At 37.0% G+C, this 24,614-nt stretch overlaps 2 protein-coding genes and 1 long non-coding RNA gene across 3 annotated transcripts; 2 read left to right on the top strand and 1 right to left on the bottom strand.

The window, feature by feature from the left end:
• Window positions 1-291: 291 nt before the first annotated feature.
• Window positions 292-6,911, bottom strand: LOC118241315 (uncharacterized). Its single transcript, XR_014125602.1, has 4 exons — window positions 6,772-6,911; window positions 1,374-1,440; window positions 1,222-1,287; window positions 292-695 (listed from the first exon to the last, which is right to left on the bottom strand). It is a non-coding gene; the product is annotated as an uncharacterized LOC118241315 (long non-coding RNA).
• Window positions 6,912-6,964: 53 nt separating this feature from the next.
• Window positions 6,965-13,297, top strand: LOC118241365 (verrucotoxin subunit beta-like). Its single transcript, XM_035526191.2, has 3 exons — window positions 6,965-7,189; window positions 9,428-9,538; window positions 11,387-13,297. Exons 2-3 carry the CDS (start codon window positions 9,439-9,441, stop codon window positions 13,249-13,251), a joined length of 1,965 nt encoding a protein of 654 aa, XP_035382084.1. The 5' UTR covers window positions 6,965-7,189; window positions 9,428-9,438; the 3' UTR covers window positions 13,252-13,297.
• A 2,380-nt stretch (window positions 13,298-15,677) lies between these two features.
• On the top strand, window positions 15,678-22,773 carry LOC113568583 (verrucotoxin subunit beta-like). Its single transcript, XM_035526192.2, has 3 exons — window positions 15,678-15,825; window positions 18,904-19,014; window positions 20,863-22,773. Exons 2-3 carry the CDS (start codon window positions 18,915-18,917, stop codon window positions 22,725-22,727), a joined length of 1,965 nt encoding a protein of 654 aa, XP_035382085.2. The 5' UTR covers window positions 15,678-15,825; window positions 18,904-18,914; the 3' UTR covers window positions 22,728-22,773.
• Window positions 22,774-24,614: the final 1,841 nt, after the last annotated feature.

Raw genomic sequence — 24,614 nt, 5'->3', positions numbered from 1 at the left:
CGGAGCTTCTGTTAGTCCCAGTCTGGACAGAGGATAGAGCCACACCCTTAGAGGAACAGCGTTTTCTCCATCCTTCCCAAGCAGGCTAGGAAGGGTGGAATACACATGCATCGCATTTTCGAATGTGCATGGATTTACATCCAACTTAAAATCTCCATAAAAAGAACAGATCATGTTTTGAAGCGCTTTGGTTTCCCTGTCACTCAGTCTCAGTGAAACACAGGCAGACTCTTTGGCCAGACCCCAAAGTATGTTAACAGCTTGCTGCAAGTCTCCCTTTATCTGTTCCTTGCTTTCCTCGTTAGTTACTTTTTTGTCAAATGTATAGAATGCATTAGCCCCGTACAACACAGCTATGACCACATGTGTTGCTGAGTTATCTTTAAGCTCTGCCATTTGAAAACCATTCCTAATGGTCAAATGACCCATGGTCAGTTGTTCAAATCTTGTGGTCGTGTGGTATTTTAGAGTAAGTCGTGCATGCTGCTGTGAATTCTTTGTGGCCATAAGATATTCTGCTGAACCACTTGCTTTGATCTGTTCAAATATCAAACTGAGCCCAAGATGGGCATCTAATTTCAGAGAGTTTGCTTTTTCTTCAGTGCTTTCAGATCCAGTAGCAGAAAATTGAGTTGAATTTTTAGGTGTGATGCTTTTGTTCTTCTGAATTTCACTGTGGCTCTATAAACTGACCCCTGTGGATGAAGAGGAGCAAAGGAGATCACTTCAGAGGGCCGTGTACATTTGGTTAACAGTACTTAAGTCAGACTCGTCCTATGGTAACCTTGTTCACTATTCGTCAGAGAAACAGGTTGGAACAACAGACTCCTCTTAACTGCTGCTACTGGAGAGCTTAAGGTGTTTTGCACTTTGATTTGTAGCACTGACAATCAGCAATGCTGCACACTGATAGTGGTGATCTTACTGAGATCCCTAACTCTTTACTCCTGCATCATAGAAAGGGGAAAGACCAAGCTCAAAACTCTATAAAGATTCTATGCAACTAAACTAAAACAACAAGAACAATCTGACTGAAATATGGATAAGTACACATTATTTTCTAAATGGAAGTTCACAACAATGATCAGAACTCAATTAAACTGCTTGATAGAAAAAATATATCATTACCTGTACTGAGTGATTTTTGTGCAATGGTTAATTATTATCATTCCCTGTACCTGGTATGAGAACTTTCTTTCTTAGATTATAGAGCATGCCCACCTGGAATGGTTGGCCCATTGCTGCCATCTCAATTATGTCATCTTGTAGGGTTTCCATGTTAGACACCTACAACATAAATTATATTCATTTCAGTTTTTGCAAGTACACCATTTAGAAACTTTTAGAAGTGTTCTGTAAACAAAATTACATACCACATATAACCTTTACCCTCTGTGAATATCTGTGAATAGGGTCAATGGACCATATGTTTCTAAAAATCTGAAAAGACATAGGACAGTGATAGTCTTTTAGTAAGTACTGGTCAAATATGCTTTATTTAATTTTATGCTTAAACAGCATTTAATATCATTTAACAGTATTTCAGGATTATTTTAGGTTTAACCTGTGTTTAAATTCATTTAACAGAATTTCAGGATTGCATTACATTTAAACAGCATTTAACATAATTTCACAGTATTTATCAAGTTCATGAAAAAAAGCAAAACAGCCTTCATTTCCTTTTTAGCTGTTTTGTCAAGCCAACATAAAGTTTGCCAACATTCTGTTCTTCTTGTTCTTCTTTTTCTTCTTCTTCTTCTTATTATTATTATTATTATCCAAATGTTTACACTTTTCACAGTTTCAACTACCCCATAGCCCTAGCAACCACCTAAAAAGACTATAGCAACCACTAGGTAACATGCAAGAAACCACTTGGTAACACCCTAGCAACCACGTGGAATGCCATAGCAGCCACCTAGCAAGACCATAGCAACCACTTGATAACAGCCTAGCATCCACTGGATATATATATATATATAAAGCATCACTGTATTTTTAGTCAATGGCTGACATTAATGCCCTTTTTATTGCAGTTTATTTATTTGTTTTGTTGTTTGTTCATCTTTTCAGGGTCTTCCTGCTTTACTGCTGAGACAGTCACATGCAGCATTGACTAAGAGGTTGTCAATGACCACTTCCTCATTTGGCAGTTACTACTGCTTTAAACATGCACTACCCAGTGGAACTTTGGTCAACACTAGAGTTTCCTCAAAATATATAATTTCTCTTTCTTGTTATAAATTTTAATGCAAGTTTTATTTCAGCTGTCAGTTGTTCTTCATAATGGTATGCAAAGTTTAGGCACCCCTCAGAAAATTTCTGTGACTGTTCTGTTTACTCATTTTAAGCAAATAAAAGATTACATAAAATTACAAAAGGCATAACATTAAAGATGACACTTCTTTCATATTTTAAAAATATATACATTTTTAATTGTCCTTCTGGCACTCACATCCAGGAATATGAGTTTTGTCCACAGTTTAACAAGAGGGATTTGATTGCCCTTGTTTCAGGCTGCGTGACCGCCTTCGCAAGTTTACTTTGGAAGCAGACGTTACTTTATATTCTACCGTTACTTCAACGAATTAAATTAAGAAATACGCTTTTCAGCTGTTTGCTGTTAAGTGTCCACGTGGTACTGAGTGAAGAAAGAACCCAACAGAGAGATGACAGAACTCCTCTTTTAGGTCTAACCTTGGTGCAGGAAAAGCCAGAGAGAGAACAAAGTTCTGTTGATCAAGATATTTAAAACACCTGAATGCGTCACTGGTGGTGCTGCCACCTGCTGGATTGCTTGATACCTACACAACATTACTTTATTACCATCTTTTACAGTTTCAAAATTAACAAAAGGGCCAAAAGCAAAAGTTTGGGCACGCTGCATTTATACACTTTAGGGGAAAGGGAGGGTGTGTGTGGACGGTCGTTTTCTTATTCGAAATTCTTTTTCCACCTCGCACTTGCTACATACTATAGCGCTAAATCTGTGAACACTTTCAGAATTTATGCTTCTGCATAAATGACCTAAAACATCAGATTTCACAGAGGTCCTAAAAGTACATAAAGAGAACTCAAACAGGAAAAATATTATAATAAGTCAATTATTTGTTGAGGAAAATTATCTAATTACATAAGTCTGAGTGGCAAAAGTATATGAACAGAACTACTTCAACTACTCATCACGGAGAGTGACCTGAGGAGAGTGTTTAAAAGGGTGAATACCAGGAAGGCGGTGGGACCTCAATCTGTGGGAGGGTCCTCAAAGCCTGCGCAGATCAGCTAGCCTTGGTATTCACCGACATCTTCAATCTCTCCCTGACGCTCGTTATCGTCCCGTCCAGCTTCAAGCAATCCACCATCGTCCCTGTCCCGAAGAAACCTCAACCCTCCGACCTCAATGACTACCGCCCTGTTCCCCTCACATCGGTCGTGATGAAGTGCTTTGAAAAGCTAGTCAGAGACTTCATCACATCTTCACTGCCAGCCTCCACAGACCCACTGCAGTTTGCATACCGCCACAACTGCTCCACTGATGACACAATTGCACATCTGCTCCACACCACACTGACTCACCTGGACGAAGGGAGGGAAATTATGTTAAAATGCTGTTTGTTGACTACAGTTCAGCATTTAACACTATTATCCCCTCCCTACCCACTACTAAGTTGGAGGATCTAGGACTGCATACATCCCTGTGCGACTGGATCTCCAACTTCCTAACAGACAGACCACAATCAGTACGGGTGGGCGACTGCTCCTCATCCACCCTCACCCTCAGCACTGGAGCTCCTCAGGGTTGTGTCCTAAGCCCCCTGCTCTACTCACTGTACACCTACGACTGCACATCCACTTCCAGCTCCACCATCATTGTCAAGTTTGCTGACGACACTGTTGTCAAGGGCCTGATCTTGGATAACGAGGAGAGGGCCTACCTGGAGGAGATTAAACACCTTGAAAACTGGTGCCAGGAAAATAATCTCCTCCTAAACATCAGTAAGACAAAGGAGTTGATCGTGGATTGCAGCAAGAAGCAGGAGCGGCACTACCAACCTGTGAGGATCAGTGGAACCACGGTGGAGAGAGTAGATAGTTTCAGTTACCTTGGTGTTCACATCTTGCAGGACCTGTCCTGGTCCCGCCATACCAACTCCCTGGCAAAGAAGGCTCGTCAGCGTCTTTACCACCTCAGATGCCTAAAAGACTTCAGACTGCCCTCCAAGGTACTGCGGAACTTCTACACCTGCACTATCGAGAGCATCCTCACGGGGAACATCACAGTCTGGTTTGGGAATAGCACCAAGCAGGACAGACAAGCACTCCAAAGGGTAGTGCGTTCAGCAGAGCGCATCACTCACATGGAACTTCCTGACCTGCAGACCATCTACTACAAGTGGTGCCAGACCAAGGCCAGGAGGATTGTGAAGGACCCCACCCATCCCAACAATAGGCTCTTCTCTCTGTTGAGGTCAGGGAGGCGCTTTTGCTCCCTGAAGACCAAGACAGAGAGACTGAAGAGGAGCTTCTTCCCACAGGCCATTCGAGCCCTGAATCAGGGAAACTGATAAACTGTGGGGACCACCACCACCATGTAACATATAATTGTAAATATGTTCAATTACAAGATGGAACTGTACATTGTGTACATACATATATACATATCCATATATATATATATATATATATATATATATATATATATATATATATATATATATATATATATATATATATATATATATATATATATATTCAATTACCATGTAACAAAAACATAAAAACTGTAAATGTTATTCTACAAAATGGATCTGTACATTCTGTACATATATATACAAAACCATATACATTGTACATTGTGTATATAAACATAATATATATATATATTGTACATACATTGTTAATATATTTTTGTACATATATAGAATATATATATTTCTCTATGCACCCCTGTTTTCTTTTTCCTCAGTTTGGACAGAGCACTCTCAACCATTTCACTGCGAGTATACTGTGTATGACTATGTATGTGACAAATAAACCGAACTTGAACTTGAACTTGAACTTGAACTTGAACTACCTCAACTACAAAACTGACTCTAATGTCACCTTCAAATTATCTCCTAATCCCAGACCTTCACATACTTTCACCACTCACAGATATGTATTGTTGGGCATTTTTTCTCACTAAACAAAAATACCATGTATGACATTTTTGTCTAATTTGTTTAATTGTGTTCTTTTCCTTTATCTACCTTTAGGAAAAGCCAATGATGAAAATTAAAATAAGGTGTTTGCAAACCTTTAAGTAACACTGTTTTTATTAAAGTGTTTATATTCAATTCATCCTGAAAGAGACACCAGGCATCTTGTTAGTTTCAGGAATTTCTTAAATGATTACATTTAATGAGGTTGTTGTTTTGTGATTATGAAGTAAAATCTATGCATTTAGTATGTTTTCATGGCTATATTGAGCAATTCCAAACATCAGTTTTCACTCAGAAAAGTTTATTGAATGGTTTGAGCAATCTGCTTTCTGGAGCCAATTCAGTTTCTCTTAACCATCAAGCTGAAGTATCATACTGAGCAATGATGTATTTTTGTGTTTGTTTGTTTGTTTGTTTGTGTCAAGTTTCTGTTTATTTAAGGAGCACGATTTTATTTCATGATCTTTTTGAACACTGAAATATTAAATACAACTTTTACCATTTAATTGTTTGTTCATAATTTGTTTGACCACCTGGAGGAGCAGGAGGAGTTCAAACCAGCTCCAAGTACGAGCAGGCAGGAAGTATTTTAATGTTAATGTTGTATGTTACTGTTATGGTGTGTTTGGTAAATAAATGGGCACACTTACCATTATATAAACGGTATGGACATTTTACTCTTCATTCTATCACGCCAAATGAGTAGGCATACAGATATAGCCAACATACCTTATTCAAGTGACTTATTTAGATTTATTTAATTTTTTGTAAGAATGTCACTACAATACCTTGTATACAATTTTTTTTATTATTTGTTTATTTATTTTTTAGTAAGATGGTGTTAAAACAAGTAGTAAAATATGAGATGAGCGATATTATATATGACAAGCGTAGTTGACAGTATCTCACTTAAATAGCATTGAGTATTTGTTGTATTTATGTTGAATAGGCCTATATTACAATTTTATATTAAAGATTTTATAGTGTAACCTAACGCAATTAATAGTGAGACACTTTGTTAAATAGTCAAACTGTCTTTCATACATATTAGTCGTGAACTCGTTAGACCGTTAATATGTCTTAGAATTGTCTTATTTCATGGCAGAAAAAAATAACTTTATTTAATCGGTTTTCATAAAGTATTGTCATGTTAATTTTATGGCAAAACAGTGTTTCTTTATGTGGCAAAATGTTGTATTTATATGGTACAGTATGGAATCAAACTGCAACCTAAACCATAAAATCAGCAGTACTAATATATTTTTACTGTAGTAGTAGGATACGTTGTACCGTATTTATTACTATGGGATTTGTACAATGTATGTTTCGCAGTAATGTACTGGAAAAAAAACAGTGAATATAATGAATGAATATAAAATTTACGGTTGTCAAAAAATATAATGTAAAATCTTATACATTACGATCGTATGTTTTACGGTGAGATTCTGGCAACCAAAACTGTCAGAATTTTATCATAAATTTTACGAATATTTTTAGTGTACGAGAACAGTGTCCAACGTTTTCTATAAGGCGCACACTACTAAAGATGTTCCAGTTTGAGGAAACTCACCCCAAGAGCGCTGAAGATTGAAAGCCGTCTTCTTAACTGCAGATAGCGTTTCAGGAAGTGAACTGCGGCATGCAGCAAGTTGCCTACTTGTCTTGCCAAAAACTATTTTCCCTTAACCTAAGCGCTGTACTTCCTTTTTACCAGTATTTATCGCGCCGCCCTGCTTACTGTGTGGTTACAATATAAAACTGATCGAATCTCACCATGGCTGTTGTTGCGCTGGCTCAGAATGTATGTGGCTATAATTGAGAAACGATCAAGCGATAAAGGGCGGACAGCAAAAAAAGACATACACGTTAGGCGCTGCCACTGAGACAATAGTCTAGATATACCATTTGTTGTTGGAAGGAGTGAAAGCGAAACCCCGGGGCTTATTCAGACGACAGGTGGCAATCTTCAGCTCTTTCTTGAATTTAGGGTAAGTTGAGTTTTCGTAGCGTGCACCTTGTCTTTCTCGTGTGGTAAGGGTAGTTGATAGAAGACTTAGAAAATTAAACTGACACTCGTTTCTGCACTTTTGTTTTCCGTTGCATTCTGAAAACGCTGCAAAACAATTGTGTGATCACGAACATCGAGCTAAAAACGAATTCGTTCATTTACTTTTTTGTTTTTTGTTTAAGCAAAACATACTTTCACACCTATAGTTCGTTTGCTCTGATCAGAATCAGTTAATGAGTTTGTAAACCTCAGACCTGTCTGAGGCAGGCGCAAGAAACCTAATACGAGAAGAACGTCCTGGGTCGCAACCGCATCCGTCTTTCACAAACATAGTGGAACATTTCTGTATACTGCATACACGCTATTGCCCAACTTCCCCGAACACAGTATGAAAAGATCACAGTCAAACATTTAGAGGATCATGTATAGTTTCACAGTCTCTGAATATTAAATTCCACCTCACAGTCTTTTCAGGTAAAATCGGTCAGTGAATTTAAGATTATAGAAAACATTTAATAGAATCAACTTTAAAACATTTTATAATATGCTAAAGTGAGTTTGAAAGGTGTCCCAATTTCAGTTTCATTCAAATCAGAATCATATTTTTAACTGAAGATCCTTAAAATAATATTTAACCAACCTAGTCATTTGAATCCAATGCCATATCATACTACTATGCTCCAAACAATTTACAAATCCAGAAATGCCTTCCCTGATACTGAGGTATCAACAGATTTATTTGCTTTTAAGTGTGCTACCAGTTGCTGCACTATCACACTAAAAAGATTCTACTCTCTACATTAAGAAGACTTATATGCCATAACTGTTCTATACCCACTGAATCCTTCTCTTATGCAATAAGGTTACCTTCTGCTCTTCTCCACTCTTTAGGAATAATTCCTTTCTTCCAGAGTATGACCATCATCTTCCATAAAAACTGACATGTCAATCCATTAGGCCCTGGTGCAGAACCTACCTTTGTGCACTGCACCACTACCTGAACCTCCCCCCACTTTGGTGGGCTGATATCCATCTGCAATATTATTACACCCACTGGTGGAATGTCTACTGGCAATTCAATATCCTTTTTATCTGTTTAAAGACCCACAAAATATCGCTCCCCAATTGCTTTTTGCCAACTTTTAAACTCGGCAAGTTCTCCTTACTAAATAAGGTCTTCACATAATATAAAGATTCCTATGAATCTTTCCTAAACAATGCACCGATTCCTAAAGATGCACAAATTGGCCTACGACAGCTAAATCGGGCTAATTATTGTGACTAGACATTGTTCATATGTTTAAAACATTTATTGTTCAGCTTGACACTGACAGAAATGTTAGTTTTGCTTTCACATTGATTTACAGATTAATTGAATAAAAATGCTATTGTGAAAACAGGAAATCTTGGAGCTGATGGCCTGTTTGGATTGTATGTGCAGAGCTACTGCTATTAAGTCTAGGTCACGCAAGACTAAAATGTCATTAAATGGTTGGATCAGAACATTTGCCTTAGAATCCTGGTGATGTGGTGGTGTAGCTCTGCAAGCAAAAGATGATTTGTGACCTTAAAGAAAATAAAGAAGAAAATAGCTCAGAATCTCAGATAAAATGTCTTCACATTGAAACTCAAAGTGCTGAAACATTAAGCTAATTATATTTTAACACAGTTTCATTCTGAATATATACTGCATGATTTTATTGCAGTTAGAGATACTCTTATCCAGTGAAACTGAAAGTTCCTCTATCTTTTAGGTGCATTGGACTTTAATTTTAATTGGTTAACACACTCAGTAGAAATATCTTTATGAATCACTATTTCAAAGTTCCCTCTAATTCTTATTTATTCTTTCTTTAAATCAGCATAGCTGTAATGGTGAGCAGTGAGGAGGCGGACGCATGTGCAGAGAAGAGTGAGATTTATTATGGGCATATCAAGAATCAGAGTCAGTAAAAAAGTCCAGGGTCAAAGAGTCGACACGGAGAGTATGTAGATACATGCCTACAAACAAAAACACACGAAGGCAAAGGGGAAGCAGGCTATAACAAAAGACGCTAGGAAAACTCGGGGCTAAGAAACAAAAAGGCTAGGAGAACAAACATACACAATGATTTCTAGGAGAACAAATATACACAATGTCACTGATTGTGACAATAGCAAATCTTTTAGAATTACCAAGATAATTTTATTAAACTTGTATTTTTGTTTTGTGTTTAAGTATCACCAACCATGAGCTCACTGCAAAAAGAAGCTGTTGAGGTGCCATGTCTGGGAAGACCATTCCAGCTGGGCATGCTGTATGATATGAGGAGGGATTGTCTCATACCAGGTAGGTAGAGCTACTAGAGAAGCAGGTCTGATTGGCTGATTGCCTCTCTCGGTCTACTAGTGGAAGCACGTCTGCTTGTGGTGGAACTCTGGAAATCAGTCACACCTCAGACAGAAAATGCTATTTGAATGCTTTATTAATACTTGTGCACCAGTATTATCAAGTATTATTGTGCACAAGGGACTCAGTTTTTCTCACAGAGAACTGTCAGAAGAGCAAACCCCAAACAGTCACACACACTTTGTTATAGTTCCTCTCAACCCTCGTGGTTTCCCTAATCATTACCTCTGTTTAAGTGGTTGTCTCTACAACTGCAATATTTGATGTGAAATATTTTTCTCAATGCACCTCTTAATTAAACCCATGATACATGGAATAATACAACATCCTAGTATCGCTAAGCAGTACACATTAAGGCGGTAATAGATGAAACAACAATTCCTTTCCACTTGCCAAACCACTCATCCAATCCATCATCCAATTATTGTTCACTCCCTTTTCTGCTCACCTATGCTCAGTTCTAGGGCTGTGTTTAAGAGCCTTAGGCTGCAGAGCAGAAGCTTTTAGAGGCCTCCATGAAGCCTAAGTGTGGTTGGTGGAGTGAGTTGAGTTCATCTTTGCTTAAAAAAGGAAAAGCTTCCAATGGGATATAATGTTGTCAAGCTTCAACTTGTATAATGAAGGATCTCAAACTGCATATATTGAATAATGTATTTCAAACACTAGTATGTTAAAGAAGGTGGGGTGATTACATAATCACTCCTGAAAACTGTATAAAAAATTTGGGTTCTTTGTGTGATTGTTAGACATTTTCTGGAGGATACCTCAATAATACTTCTTAACATTGACCTGCAATAAAGAACAGGACCAGTTGTTCTCATCAATTAATTCTCAAGTCTGCATTTTTATTCTTGAATTAAGTAGACATCATTATACTACTATATAGAGGAATTTTAGAATGACACTAGTTATCACCCTCATGTTCTAGAACACGTCTGCAGTTGTTTGTGTGTCCACAGTGTCCATCCCTCTAATTTCACAGCAGGATGCATTATCAGGAGTACTTTGAATAATCCCCTCCACCTCGGTTGCCTCCAGTGCTTCCTTCTTAGTTCCTTCACTGCCGCCCAATCACCTGCTCTGAGGTCATATAGTTAGTTAACTCAAGGGGTTTGGCTCAGCCCTGTCTACCCAGACCCTGTTTTTCACATTTTGTGAAATTAACACTTCAGAAGGATCGTGTGTCAAAAGTGGGGATGTCATCTGATATTTCTAACATTGGTATGCCCAAGAGTTTACAAAATATGTCCAAATGGGGATGAGAATGAGAGTGAGACCACAACATGGGTTGAGCCCCTATGAAGTCATTTTTGGGTGACCTCCCCTGACTCTCTGTTTGCTAGTGAAAGCAGGTCTGATTTGCTCTCTCTGTCTAAGCATAAATTTGATAGCTTTCTCTGCCATGTGCTGCATTTTTATAGGTCGTGTGACACAAGGGTGACATGTTTGATGACTGATTGACAGCTAGCATCATTGTTCTTAATAAAGTTGTTAATAAAAATATTTCATGGTATGTCAACATAATTCAGGCAAACAGAGCTCTGACAAACTGCAGACATTTTCAATCATAGACATGCATTATTACTCATTCATCATACTTATTACATACTTATGTACCTAGTCATCTAATTATTATTATGACCCATTTGTGATCTAGTGCATGATTTAGATCTAAATAATAATTTATTTACTAATGCCTTTTCCATTTAAGACAAGAAAAAAATAACCCATCCCATAAAAAACACTAAAATATGGTATGTCAAATCATATGCTCTTCTTTATCCGCAGGCTTGACCTTATGGGACAACAATAAACTTCAGAAACACAAAAATGTGATTCCAAAACACTTCACTCAAATGGAGGTCAGCACTTCAGACAGTTTAGAAGACAAGGCAGCTTCTATGAACATAAGTGGCTCCCTAAAGCTCAGTGTTCTGTCTGGAAAAGTAAATGTAGCAGGATCAGCTAAATATTTCAATGACAACAAAAAGTCCACTAAACAGTCCAGGATTACACTGAAATACCATATAAGCACACACTTTGAACACCTCACAATGGATCATTTGGACCATAAGAGCTTTCAATACACTGAGGTGTTTGACAGTGATCTAGGTACACATGTGGTCACTGCTGTGTTGTACGGTGCTGATGCTTTCTTAGTGTTTAATAGAGATTTAGATTCAAATGAGGAGAAGACTGAGGTAGAAGGATCCTTCAAAGGTGCACTTAGAAATATCAGTTGTTATGGGATTTCAGTGGAAGGTGGGGCCTCAATGAAACTGAATGAGAATGAGAAGGCAGTAACTGACAAATTCAGCTGTACTTTCTATGGAGATTTTACATTACCAACTAATCCATTCTCATTTGAAGGTGCAATGGACATATACAAACAACTTCCAAACATGCTTGGTGAGAAAGGAAAAAACGCAGTTCCACTGAAAGTGTGGCTCTACCCTCTTGCCAAACTGGATTCAAAAGCAGCGAAATGTGTCCGTGACATAAGCAATAGCCTTATTACGGCTGTATCAGATGTAATCGAGAGTTTGAACAATGCAGAAATTAGATGCAATGATCTTGCAGTAGACACTGCTGCACAAGCGTTTCCTGCTTTCCATCAAAAGATTCAAGAGCTGAAGAAAAAATGCAATGACTATAAACTAGATCTGCTGAAGAAAGTGGGTTCTCTGCTGCCATTAATACGTGGAGGTCAAGAAGAAGAATGTGATCTTGTAGACCTCCTCAAGCATCATGAGGAGTCTCCTTTCAGTAGCACTGAACTTGACCAGTGGATAAAGATCAAACAGGATGAAGCAGATGTACTGAAATCCTTTCTGGAGAAGCTGGAATGTCCTGCTCCAGATGTATATAAAAGCATTGGCAAGGTCTTTGCACACACTGAAGATGTGGTGTGCTTTACTTTCACCTCTCTGTATAAGCCAGATCCTTTTCTTGATTATCTAATAAACTATACAGATGAAAAGTCTGAAAAGAGATATAAAGGCAAAAGAGAGAAACCTGAGTCCTGGTTGACTCAAGACGTAGGTCAGAGAATGAGGAAAACCTTGAAATTATTCAATGGCCTAAAGAGCTCAAGTAAGAGTAACAACACCAAATTTATTGTGGTGTCAGATTATAACGAGGAGAACCCTGGTGCTTGCATAATGTTGTACAGAGGTGAATGTGATGACACCGTCTGCTTTATCCCGCCATCTAAACCCATCTGCTCAACCACTGGTGCTGTGACTGACAGCAGTGTAACAGTGAAATTAAGCCCTGCATGTGAGTCCACAGTGAAGCGAAACCTGGAGTACAAGATGGAGCAGGAGGAGGAGTGGAAGTGTCAATCTCTGCAGCATAAAGAAGATGAAGTCACACTAACAGGACTAAATGCTGACTCTATGTATGAGATCAAATGCACTGCACTGGATATACTGGGGAAGCTCCCAGTTACCAGTGATGTCATCACCATTCAAACTCCTAAAGGCACATACCCTCCAACTGACCTAACACACCAAAACTCAAGCACCAGAGACACCAGTCAACCCGCAGCAGAACCATCAACACCAATCAATGACAACAGCCCTTCACATGTTCCCGGCTCAAAAAAGCACTGGAAGTCAAAGAACAAACATGACACATCTGAACAAAGATGAATGCTGTTAAGTGTGAACGAGATCAAATAAACAGCAGTGGTTGAAATGGAGGAGTTCCCTGTTGTTAGTGAGGTTGTCACTAAATATTTGTGAATTAATACCTCACCGAGTATATGTATGTATCTAAAATTGAATGCAAAGACAGAAAACCCAAAATGGAGGATATTTGTAATGTATATAATCTGATCATTAACACACTTTACATAATCTGGATTTCCATTGACACTGGAGAGACCAGAGCCAAAGGCTTGCCCACTAATATAACAATAAAACTGTCATTAGAAGAGCAAAGTTCATAATGCCTGGTAACTGACATATCCTAAATATGCCAAGATGTTAACAGACCGACACATTCAATTTAATGACTATCTACAATGTGTTTTCATTTTAATTTTCCAGCACCATTCTTCCTCTGGAATCTAGTTACAGCTAGTATATAGACTCCAAAATTAAAACAACAGAGGCCATTAAGAAAACAACAGAAGAATATGTCCACAAATCTCAGGAGAAGCAAAAGAGGAAAGTGTCATGCCTGTGTCATGCCTTCTTGTTTGTAGCCAAAATAGGATAGGGAAGAGCACACACCTCATCTTTTCTTTGATTGCCGTTAAACGTGACACAACACTGTTGAAGGCATTCTTTTCTTGACTATGAGGAAAAGTTGAAGAAAATGAGGAAGGTTTGAAGCAAAATACTCTAGACAATATATAACTCAGACAATCTACAGCGGTTGAAGTAAGTATTGAACATGTCATCAATTTTCTAAGTAAATATATTTCTAAAGGTGCTATTGACATGAAATTCTCACCAGATGTCGATAACAACCCAGCCAATCCACACATTCAAAGAAATCAAACCATAGATGTCCATAAATTATGTGTAATAATGAGAAATGACACAGGGAAAAAGTATTGAACACGCTTAATAAAATTTCTTTAATACTTTGTACAAAAGCCTTTGTTGGTGATAGCAGATTCAAGATACCTCCTGTATGGAGAAACTAATCGCATGCATTGCTCAGGTGTGATTTTGGCCCTTTCTTCCACACAAACACTCTTCAAATCCTGAAGGTTCCGTGGGCTCCTTCTATGAAGTAGTAATTATGGGGATGTCCTAACTTTTCCCTCACAAGAAAATTTAATTTCTATTAATTATATTTTACAATTTTTGTATGTTTTTGTATGATTTGTATGTTTGTTATCTATATCTCTCAATATTGTTTAAATGAGAGTGAAATGCCCATGTTTAAATGTTTAAAAAGACAAAGGTTTTCGTGGCGTGCCCTCATTTTATTTTACATCTGTTTTACATCTCCGTGTGTGTTAGTTTACATGCCCACGACCTCCCCCTGTATCACACCTGTTCCTCGTTTCGTGTTGTTATGATTCATGTATATAAAGTATATGTAGTCGTTGTTGGTGTTTAATCTTATGTTAGCCTGTGAGCCACGGTGTCTTCAGTTGTGTGTAAATAAACGTCACTGTGTTTTACGCGGCTCGTTCCTGCATCCTGCCTAGCCTCCCGCGTTACAACATGACTGTAGGCCTTTTTTGTACATTGACTTAATTTTATATTTAAATATACTTTTTTATTTACTTACCTGTATGTATATATGTATATGTGTGTATATGTATATATATATATATATATATATATATATATATATATATATATATATATATATATATATATATATATATATATATATATATATATTATTATATTATTATATTATATTATATTGAGGCTTCACCGATTATTGTACACTGACTTTTATATTTAAATATACTAGACTTTATATTTACTTACCTGAAAATAATTGTCTTTATATGTACTGTATATGAGCCTTGTTGTGCAAAGTTAAATACTGTGTTTTATTATAACAACCTTCAAACAATAACAAGTAAATTTGCAATTTCCCCAGAAACTTCTTTGAAGGTAATTTCATATTATGGAGGTTGTTTAAGATTCAAAGTCATCTACGACATCAAAGGAACAGAATGATCTGCAGTTTTTCACAATAATACTGTAAAATAGAGCAATTGATGTTTAGCTAATACTAACAAGATGAATAAAGGTAACGGAAAAATACTTTTGGTATTATTTTTTTATTTATAATACCTAAATATAGCCTATAGTTGGGCATTTCAAATAGCTAGGATTGTTCGATAAGTAGTGCATATCGACAGATAAGGACATTTCGATAAGGTATTCTACCGGCGTTTCGAGAGGCGTCTAAATGCAATTCGACGGCGAGCACATCTGTGTATGCAGTCAGTTGGAAATTTCTCTTTCGTTCCAACTTCACTCAGCAAAAAATCATTTCGCTGTTGTCGGATCGAACAGCATTTATCGCCCCGCCCTGCTTACTGTTTGGTATGAAGGAGTCTGATCTTAACTGTTGTACTTAAGTGAGGAAGTGCAGACAGCTAGAAAGACACATTAGGCGTATGCGTCCTCGTTCTTGAGCAGGCAGCGCGAACAATTACCGAGACAACAGTCAAGATATAGTCTTTTGGTGTTGAACAGTTAAGAGATTCAGACGACGAGTATCAGTTTTTAAATGAATTTGGGGTAAGTTGCAATGCTCATTTTTCACTTGAAGCTTGATATGCAATATAAAGTCATTGTTCCGTCGAATTTTATTTCACTCCCTCTAAGATTTGGTGAAAATAGTGATATACCACACTTTTACTCAGTAAACGATTGTACAAAATGTCATTTTAGACATGTATTACACATTTCTATACTAATTGTTTGTTGAAATTGTGTTGAAATATTGTGTTAATGTATAAACCCCAAATGCCATGGTTTAAGCAGGGCTTTTGTGTTTCATTTTTGGACTCTTTGTCAAATTAGAGTAATTTTATAAAGATTAAATGTTTTTTGGGTTTAACAGAGTACTTTTTATATTAACAATTTATGTAGTAGTAGACCTGGATTGAGAGAATTAAAGTAGAATATTCATCGCAAAATTCATGTTAATCACAGTAGTGTAGTGCGTGATCCCCTTCTGCTTCTAACCCCCCAACAACAACTCGATATATATATATATATATATATATATATATATATATATATATATATATATATATATATATATATATATATATATATATATATAAATTCAGAAATGGTTTATCGAAGGCGTACATCAGCCAGTACATCAGTACATTAAATGTACTAAAGCACAAATGTTACATGCATTCACTTCCATTTTCGTCTCTGCAAATATACACTTCACCTACATAATTCATTCCGTCAGATCAACGAATACAAGTTAGCGTCTATGTTTGTGTATGTGGAAAATTTTGACAGTTTTGTTGTAAATATATTTTCTAATGTATACATTTTATAGACTGTTTCAGTGAGACAAACAATAATGAAGTCATTCGTAAAGCATTTCCTGGGGCACCATTTAAAAAAAAAAAAGGCTAAGCAGGATGCGGAGACGAGTCGCATTAAACAGAAACACACGTTTATTCATACACCTAACGTAGCTCTTAGGCTGTCACATCCAATCACCGATAACAGTAACACGTAGACGCTAGACTTTTATACACGCAGACTAATGAAACGACGAGGAGCAGGGGGGGGGGGGGGCACACGCACACATACGGCGCCGTACCGTGACACATAAAGCAGGGGTTCCCACTTAACCCGCCACAAAACGTTCCACATGGATATTTTAATTGACCGTTTAAAAATCTAAACAAATACAACACAACAATCAGTGTTGCCTATCGAATTTTGATCACACAACAAAATAAATGCAGCACATACAGCTTGGCTTTCCCATTCAAAAATATGGTGGACATTTTACTTGTAGGTTGTCCAGCCTCGGATTCTTTCGTTGTGAAAGATTTTTGTCAAATCTGAAATTCTGTGTGTTGAAATATCTATGTATATTATAAGGAGTATATTAATGTATATTAAATGTGCATTAACAATCTGCTGTTTTCACAATATTTCCAAGAAATGTGAAGAAAAATGAAAAAATAATTAAAAAATAGAAAAAAGACTTTAAAGACAATTAAATTGACTGATTGCCTTGAATGTGTCCCAGATCAATATATTTGTTTCCCCATCAGTTACTGGGTGCTCAAAAGCTAGTATATAGTACTATAGTATATAGTTTTAGTATATAGTGCTATAGTAAATTGTTTTAGTGTATAGTGCTATAGGATATAGTGCTATAGTATATAGTTTTAGTATATAGTACTATAGTATATAGTTTTAGTATATAGTGCTATAGTAAATTGTTTTAGTGTATAGTGCTATAGGATATAGTGCTATAGTATATAGTTTTAGTATATAGTTGTCACGGTACGGCCCCTCCCCCCGAACGTCTCGTGTGTGTGTGCGTGTGTGTTCGTCAATGTGGCCACGCCCTCCTTGTGTCTCACACCTGCTCTTCATTGTGTGGTTATCGCATATGTATAAAAGGCTGTCATTTAAACGTTTGTGTTGTGTTTGACTCCATTTGTGTACGTGTTTAACTGTGAATGTTACATGTTCTATAGTATATATATTATATGTGAGAGTAAGATAGTGTGTGTGTGTGTGTGTGTGTGTGTGTGTGTGTGTGTGTGTATATATATATATATATATATATATATATATATATATATATATATATATATATATACTCACTTACTCTCGCACAAAAAAAAAATGTAACAAAGTAAACGTTTACTAATGGATGGTCAGTTTTGTCAAACAAGTCATGAATGGTGTATTAGAAAGAAATTTCATGAATTTTGCATAGAAGCAGAATTTAGTTTGATAGCTAGCTTGTAGCAGACATCATGCATAAAAAAGTTTTAAAAGTTAATTCTTGGTTACTGCATCTGCCAAAGAAATTTAATATCGGTGCATGCCTAATTTAAAATATTAATTGTGCAGCTTGATGTGACAGAAACATTAGTTTCACTTTGATTTTGATTTAGTGAAAAACAATTTTAAAAAGTTTGAAAAGAGAAAATCTGAAAACAGGAAATCAGGATGACTTGTGAAAAGTTGTACACACTGCTGTCTCCTTTCTTTAACTTGACTTTTAACTGTGATGATATGGTGGTGTAGCTGTGCAAGCTGATGATATTGGGTGTTTTGATAAAAGATTATTTGTGACCTTAAGGAAAACAGTGGAACCCTGTCGTGTTTAAATACAGGCTAACCGAACTCTCTGCATAAATTAATGGATACACCACTTAATATTTTAAGAATCTCAGGCAAAATGCCTTCACAATGAAAATGAAAGTGTTAAAACGTTAAGAGCATCATATGGAAACATTTAGTTTGCTTTTCAATAAATTCTAAATGATTTATTGTACAGTTATTTAGAGACACTCTCATCCAGTGAGACTGAAAATCCTTCCTAATCCTCTAATTCAAAAGAGTCAAAGAGTCGACACGGAGAGTATGTAGATACATGCCTACAAACAAAAACACACGAAGGCAAAGGGGAAGCAGGCTATAACAAAAGACGCTAGGAAAACTCGGGGCTAAGAAACAAAAAGGCTAGGAGAACAAACATACACAATGATTTCTAGGAGAACAAATATACACAATGTCACTGATTGTGACAATAGCAAATCTTTTAGAATTACCAAGATAATTTTATTAAACTTGTATTTTTGTTTTGTGTTTAAGTATCACCAACCATGAGCTCACTGCAAAAAGAAGCTGTTGAGGTGCCATGTCTGGGAAGACCATTCCAGCTGGGCATGCTGTATGATATGAGGAGGGATTGTCTCATACCAGGTAGGTAGAGCTACTAGAGAAGCAGGTCTGATTGGCTGATTGCCTCTCTCGGTCTACTAGTGGAAGCACGTCTGCTTGTGGTGGAACTCTGGAAATCAGTCACACCTCAGACAGAAAATGCTATTTGAATGCTTTATTAATACTTGTGCACCAGTATTATCAAGTATTATTGTGCACAAGGGACTCAGTTTTTCTCACAGAGAACTGTCAGAAGAGCAAACCCCAAACAGTCACACACACTTTGTTATAGTTCCTCTCAACCCTCGTGGTTTCCCTAATCATTACCTCTGTTTAAGTGGTTGTCTCTACAACTGCAATATTTGATGTGAAATATTTTTCTCAATGCACCTCTTAATTAAACCCATGATACATGGAATAATACAACATCCTAGTATCGCTAAGCAGTACACATTAAGGCGGTAATAGATGAAACAACAATTCCTTTCCACTTGCCAAACCACTCATCCAATCCATCATCCAATTATTGTTCACTCCCTTTTCTGCTCACCTATGCTCAGTTCTAGGGCTGTGTTTAAGAGCCTTAGGCTGCAGAGCAGAAGCTTTTAGAGGCCTCCATGAAGCCTAAGTGTGGTTGGTGGAGTGAGTTGAGTTCATCTTTGCTTAAAAAAGGAAAAGCTTCCAATGGGATATAATGTTGTCAAGCTTCAACTTGTATAATGAAGGATCTCAAACTGCATATATTGAATAATGTATTTCAAACACTAGTATGTTAAAGAAGGTGGGGTGATTACATAATCACTCCTGAAAACTGTATAAAAAATTTGGGTTCTTTGTGTGATTGTTAGACATTTTCTGGAGGATACCTCAATAATACTTCTTAACATTGACCTGCAATAAAGAACAGGACCAGTTGTTCTCATCAATTAATTCTCAAGTCTGCATTTTTATTCTTGAATTAAGTAGACATCATTATACTACTATATAGAGGAATTTTAGAATGACACTAGTTATCACCCTCATGTTCTAGAACACGTCTGCAGTTGTTTGTGTGTCCACAGTGTCCATCCCTCTAATTTCACAGCAGGATGCATTATCAGGAGTACTTTGAATAATCCCCTCCACCTCGGTTGCCTCCAGTGCTTCCTTCTTAGTTCCTTCACTGCCGCCCAATCACCTGCTCTGAGGTCATATAGTTAGTTAACTCAAGGGGTTTGGCTCAGCCCTGTCTACCCAGACCCTGTTTTTCACATTTTGTGAAATTAACACTTCAGAAGGATCGTGTGTCAAAAGTGGGGATGTCATCTGATATTTCTAACATTGGTATGCCCAAGAGTTTACAAAATATGTCCAAATGGGGATGAGAATGAGAGTGAGACCACAACATGGGTTGAGCCCCTATGAAGTCATTTTTGGGTGACCTCCCCTGACTCTCTGTTTGCTAGTGAAAGCAGGTCTGATTTGCTCTCTCTGTCTAAGCATAAATTTGATAGCTTTCTCTGCCATGTGCTGCATTTTTATAGGTCGTGTGACACAAGGGTGACATGTTTGATGACTGATTGACAGCTAGCATCATTGTTCTTAATAAAGTTGTTAATAAAAATATTTCATGGTATGTCAACATAATTCAGGCAAACAGAGCTCTGACAAACTGCAGACATTTTCAATCATAGACATGCATTATTACTCATTCATCATACTTATTACATACTTATGTACCTAGTCATCTAATTATTATTATGACCCATTTGTGATCTAGTGCATGATTTAGATCTAAATAATAATTTATTTACTAATGCCTTTTCCATTTAAGACAAGAAAAAAATAACCCATCCCATAAAAAACACTAAAATATGGTATGTCAAATCATATGCTCTTCTTTATCCGCAGGCTTGACCTTATGGGACAACAATAAACTTCAGAAACACAAAAATGTGATTCCAAAACACTTCACTCAAATGGAGGTCAGCACTTCAGACAGTTTAGAAGACAAGGCAGCTTCTATGAACATAAGTGGCTCCCTAAAGCTCAGTGTTCTGTCTGGAAAAGTAAATGTAGCAGGATCAGCTAAATATTTCAATGACAACAAAAAGTCCACTAAACAGTCCAGGATTACACTGAAATACCATATAAGCACACACTTTGAACACCTCACAATTGATCATTTGGACCATAAGAGCTTTCAATACACTGAGGTGTTTGACAGTGATCTAGGTACACATGTGGTCACTGCTGTGTTGTACGGTGCTGATGCTTTCTTAGTGTTTAATAGAGATTTAGATTCAAATGAGGAGAAGACTGAGGTAGAAGGATCCTTCAAAGGTGCACTTAGAAATATCAGTTGTTATGGGATTTCAGTGGAAGGTGGGGCCTCAATGAAACTGAATGAGAATGAGAAGGCAGTAACTGACAAATTCAGCTGTACTTTCTATGGAGATTTTACATTACCAACTAATCCATTCTCATTTGAAGGTGCAATGGACATATACAAACAACTTCCAAACATGCTTGGTGAGAAAGGAAAAAACGCAGTTCCACTGAAAGTGTGGCTCTACCCTCTTGCCAAACTGGATTCAAAAGCAGCGAAATGTGTCCGTGACATAAGCAATAGCCTTATTACGGCTGTATCAGATGTAATCGAGAGTTTGAACAATGCAGAAATTAGATGCAATGATCTTGCAGTAGACACTGCTGCACAAGCGTTTCCTGCTTTCCATCAAAAGATTCAAGAGCTGAAGAAAAAATGCAATGACTATAAACTAGATCTGCTGAAGAAAGTGGGTTCTCTGCTGCCATTAATACGTGGAGGTCAAGAAGAAGAATGTGATCTTGTAGACCTCCTCAAGCATCATGAGGAGTCTCCTTTCAGTAGCACTGAACTTGACCAGTGGATAAAGATCAAACAGGATGAAGCAGATGTACTGAAATCCTTTCTGGAGAAGCTGGAATGTCCTGCTCCAGATGTATATAAAAGCATTGGCAAGGTCTTTGCACACACTGAAGATGTGGTGTGCTTTACTTTCACCTCTCTGTATAAGCCAGATCCTTTTCTTGATTATCTAATAAACTATACAGATGAAAAGTCTGAAAAGAGATATAAAGGCAAAAGAGAGAAACCTGAGTCCTGGTTGACTCAAGACGTAGGTCAGAGAATGAGGAAAACCTTGAAATTATTCAATGGCCTAAAGAGCTCAAGTAAGAGTAACAACACCAAATTTATTGTGGTGTCAGATTATAACGAGGAGAACCCTGGTGCTTGCATAATGTTGTACAGAGGTGAATGTGATGACACCGTCTGCTTTATCCCGCCATCTAAACCCATCTGCTCAACCACTGGTGCTGTGACTGACAGCAGTGTAACAGTGAAATTAAGCCCTGCATGTGAGTCCACAGTGAAGCGAAACCTGGAGTACAAGATGGAGCAGGAGGAGGAGTGGAAGTGTCAATCTCTGCAGCATAAAGAAGATGAAGTCACACTAACAGGACTAAATGCTGACTCTATGTATGAGATCAAATGCACTGCACTGGATATACTGGGGAAGCTCCCAGTTACCAGTGATGTCATCACCATTCAAACTCCTAAAGGCACATACCCTCCAACTGACCTAACACACCAAAACTCAAGCACCAGAGACACCAGTCAACCCGCAGCAGAACCATCAACACCAATCAATGACAACAGCCCTTCACATGTTCCCGGCTCAAAAAAGCACTGGAAGTCAAAGAACAAACATGACACATCTGAACAAAGATGAATGCTGTTAAGTGTGAACGAGATCAAATAAACAGCAGTGGTTGAAATGGAGGAGTTCCCTGTTGTTAGTGAGGTTGTCACTAAATATTTGTGAATTAATACCTCACCGAGTATATGTATGTATCTAAAATTGAATGCAAAGACAGAAAACCCAAAATGGAGGATATTTGTAATGTATATAATCTGATCATTAACACACTTTACATAATCTGGATTTCCATTGACACTGGAGAGACCAGAGCCAAAGGCTTGCCCACTAATATAACAATAAAACTGTCATTAGAAGAGCAAAGTTCATAATGCCTGGTAACTGACATATCCTAAATATGCCAAGATGTTAACAGACCGACACATTCAATTTAATGACTATCTACAATGTGTTTTCATTTTAATTTTCCAGCACCATTCTTCCTCTGGAATCTAGTTACAGCTAGTATATAGACTCCAAAATTAAAACAACAGAGGCCATTAAGAAAACAACAGAAGAATATGTCCACAAATCTCAGGAGAAGCAAAAGAGGAAAGTGTCATGCCTGTGTCATGCCTTCTTGTTTGTAGCCAAAATAGGATAGGGAAGAGCACACACCTCATCTTTTCTTTGATTGCCGTTAAACGTGACACAACACTGTTGAAGGCATTCTTTTCTTGACTATGAGGAAAAGTTGAAGAAAATGAGGAAGGTTTGAAGCAAAATACTCTAGACAATATATAACTCAGACAATCTACAGCGGTTGAAGTAAGTATTGAACATGTCATCAATTTTCTAAGTAAATATATTTCTAAAGGTGCTATTGACATGAAATTCTCACCAGATGTCGATAACAACCCAGCCAATCCACACATTCAAAGAAATCAAACCATAGATGTCCATAAATTATGTGTAATAATGAGAAATGACACAGGGAAAAAGTATTGAACACGCTTAATAAAATTTCTTTAATACTTTGTACAAAAGCCTTTGTTGGTGATAGCAGATTCAAGATACCTCCTGTATGGAGAAACTAATCGCATGCATTGCTCAGGTGTGATTTTGGCCCTTTCTTCCACACAAACACTCTTCAAATCCTGAAGGTTCCGTGGGCTCCTTCTATGAAGTAGTAATTATGGGGATGTCCTAACTTTTCCCTCACAAGAAAATTTAATTTCTATTAATTATATTTTACAATTTTTGTATGTTTTTGTATGATTTGTATGTTTGTTATCTATATCTCTCAATATTGTTTAAATGAGAGTGAAATGCCCATGTTTAAATGTTTAAAAAGACAAAGGTTTTCGTGGCGTGTCCTCATTTTTTTTTACATCTGTTTTACATCTCCGTGTGTGTTAGTTTACATGCCCACGACCTCCCCCTGTATCACACCTGTTCCTCGTTTCGTGTTGTTATGATTCATGTATATAAAGTATATGTAGTCGTTGTTGGTGTTTAATCTTATGTTAGCCTGTGAGCCACGGTGTCTTCAGTTGTGTGTAAATAAACGTCACTGTGTTTTACGCGGCTCGTTCCTGCATCCTGCCTAGCCTCCCGCGTTACAACATGACTGTAGGCCTTTTTTGTACATTGACTTAATTTTATATTTAAATATACTTTTTTATTTACTTACCTGTATGTATATATGTATATGTGTGTATATGTATATATATATATATATATATATATATATATATATATATATATATATATATATATATATATATATATATATATATATATATTATTATATTATTATATTATATTATATTGAGGCTTCACCGATTATTGTACACTGACTTTTATATTTAAATATACTAGACTTTATATTTACTTACCTGAAAATAATTGTCTTTATATGTACTGTATATGAGCCTTGTTGTGCAAAGTTAAATACTGTGTTTTATTATAACAACCTTC

This window comes from Electrophorus electricus, chromosome 1 (assembly GCF_041902795.1).
Source record: "Electrophorus electricus isolate QZ-2024a chromosome 1, ASM4190279v1, whole genome shotgun sequence".
NCBI lineage: Eukaryota > Metazoa > Chordata > Actinopteri > Gymnotiformes > Gymnotidae > Electrophorus > Electrophorus electricus.
This window is presented reverse-complemented; position numbering and strand designations above follow the sequence as displayed.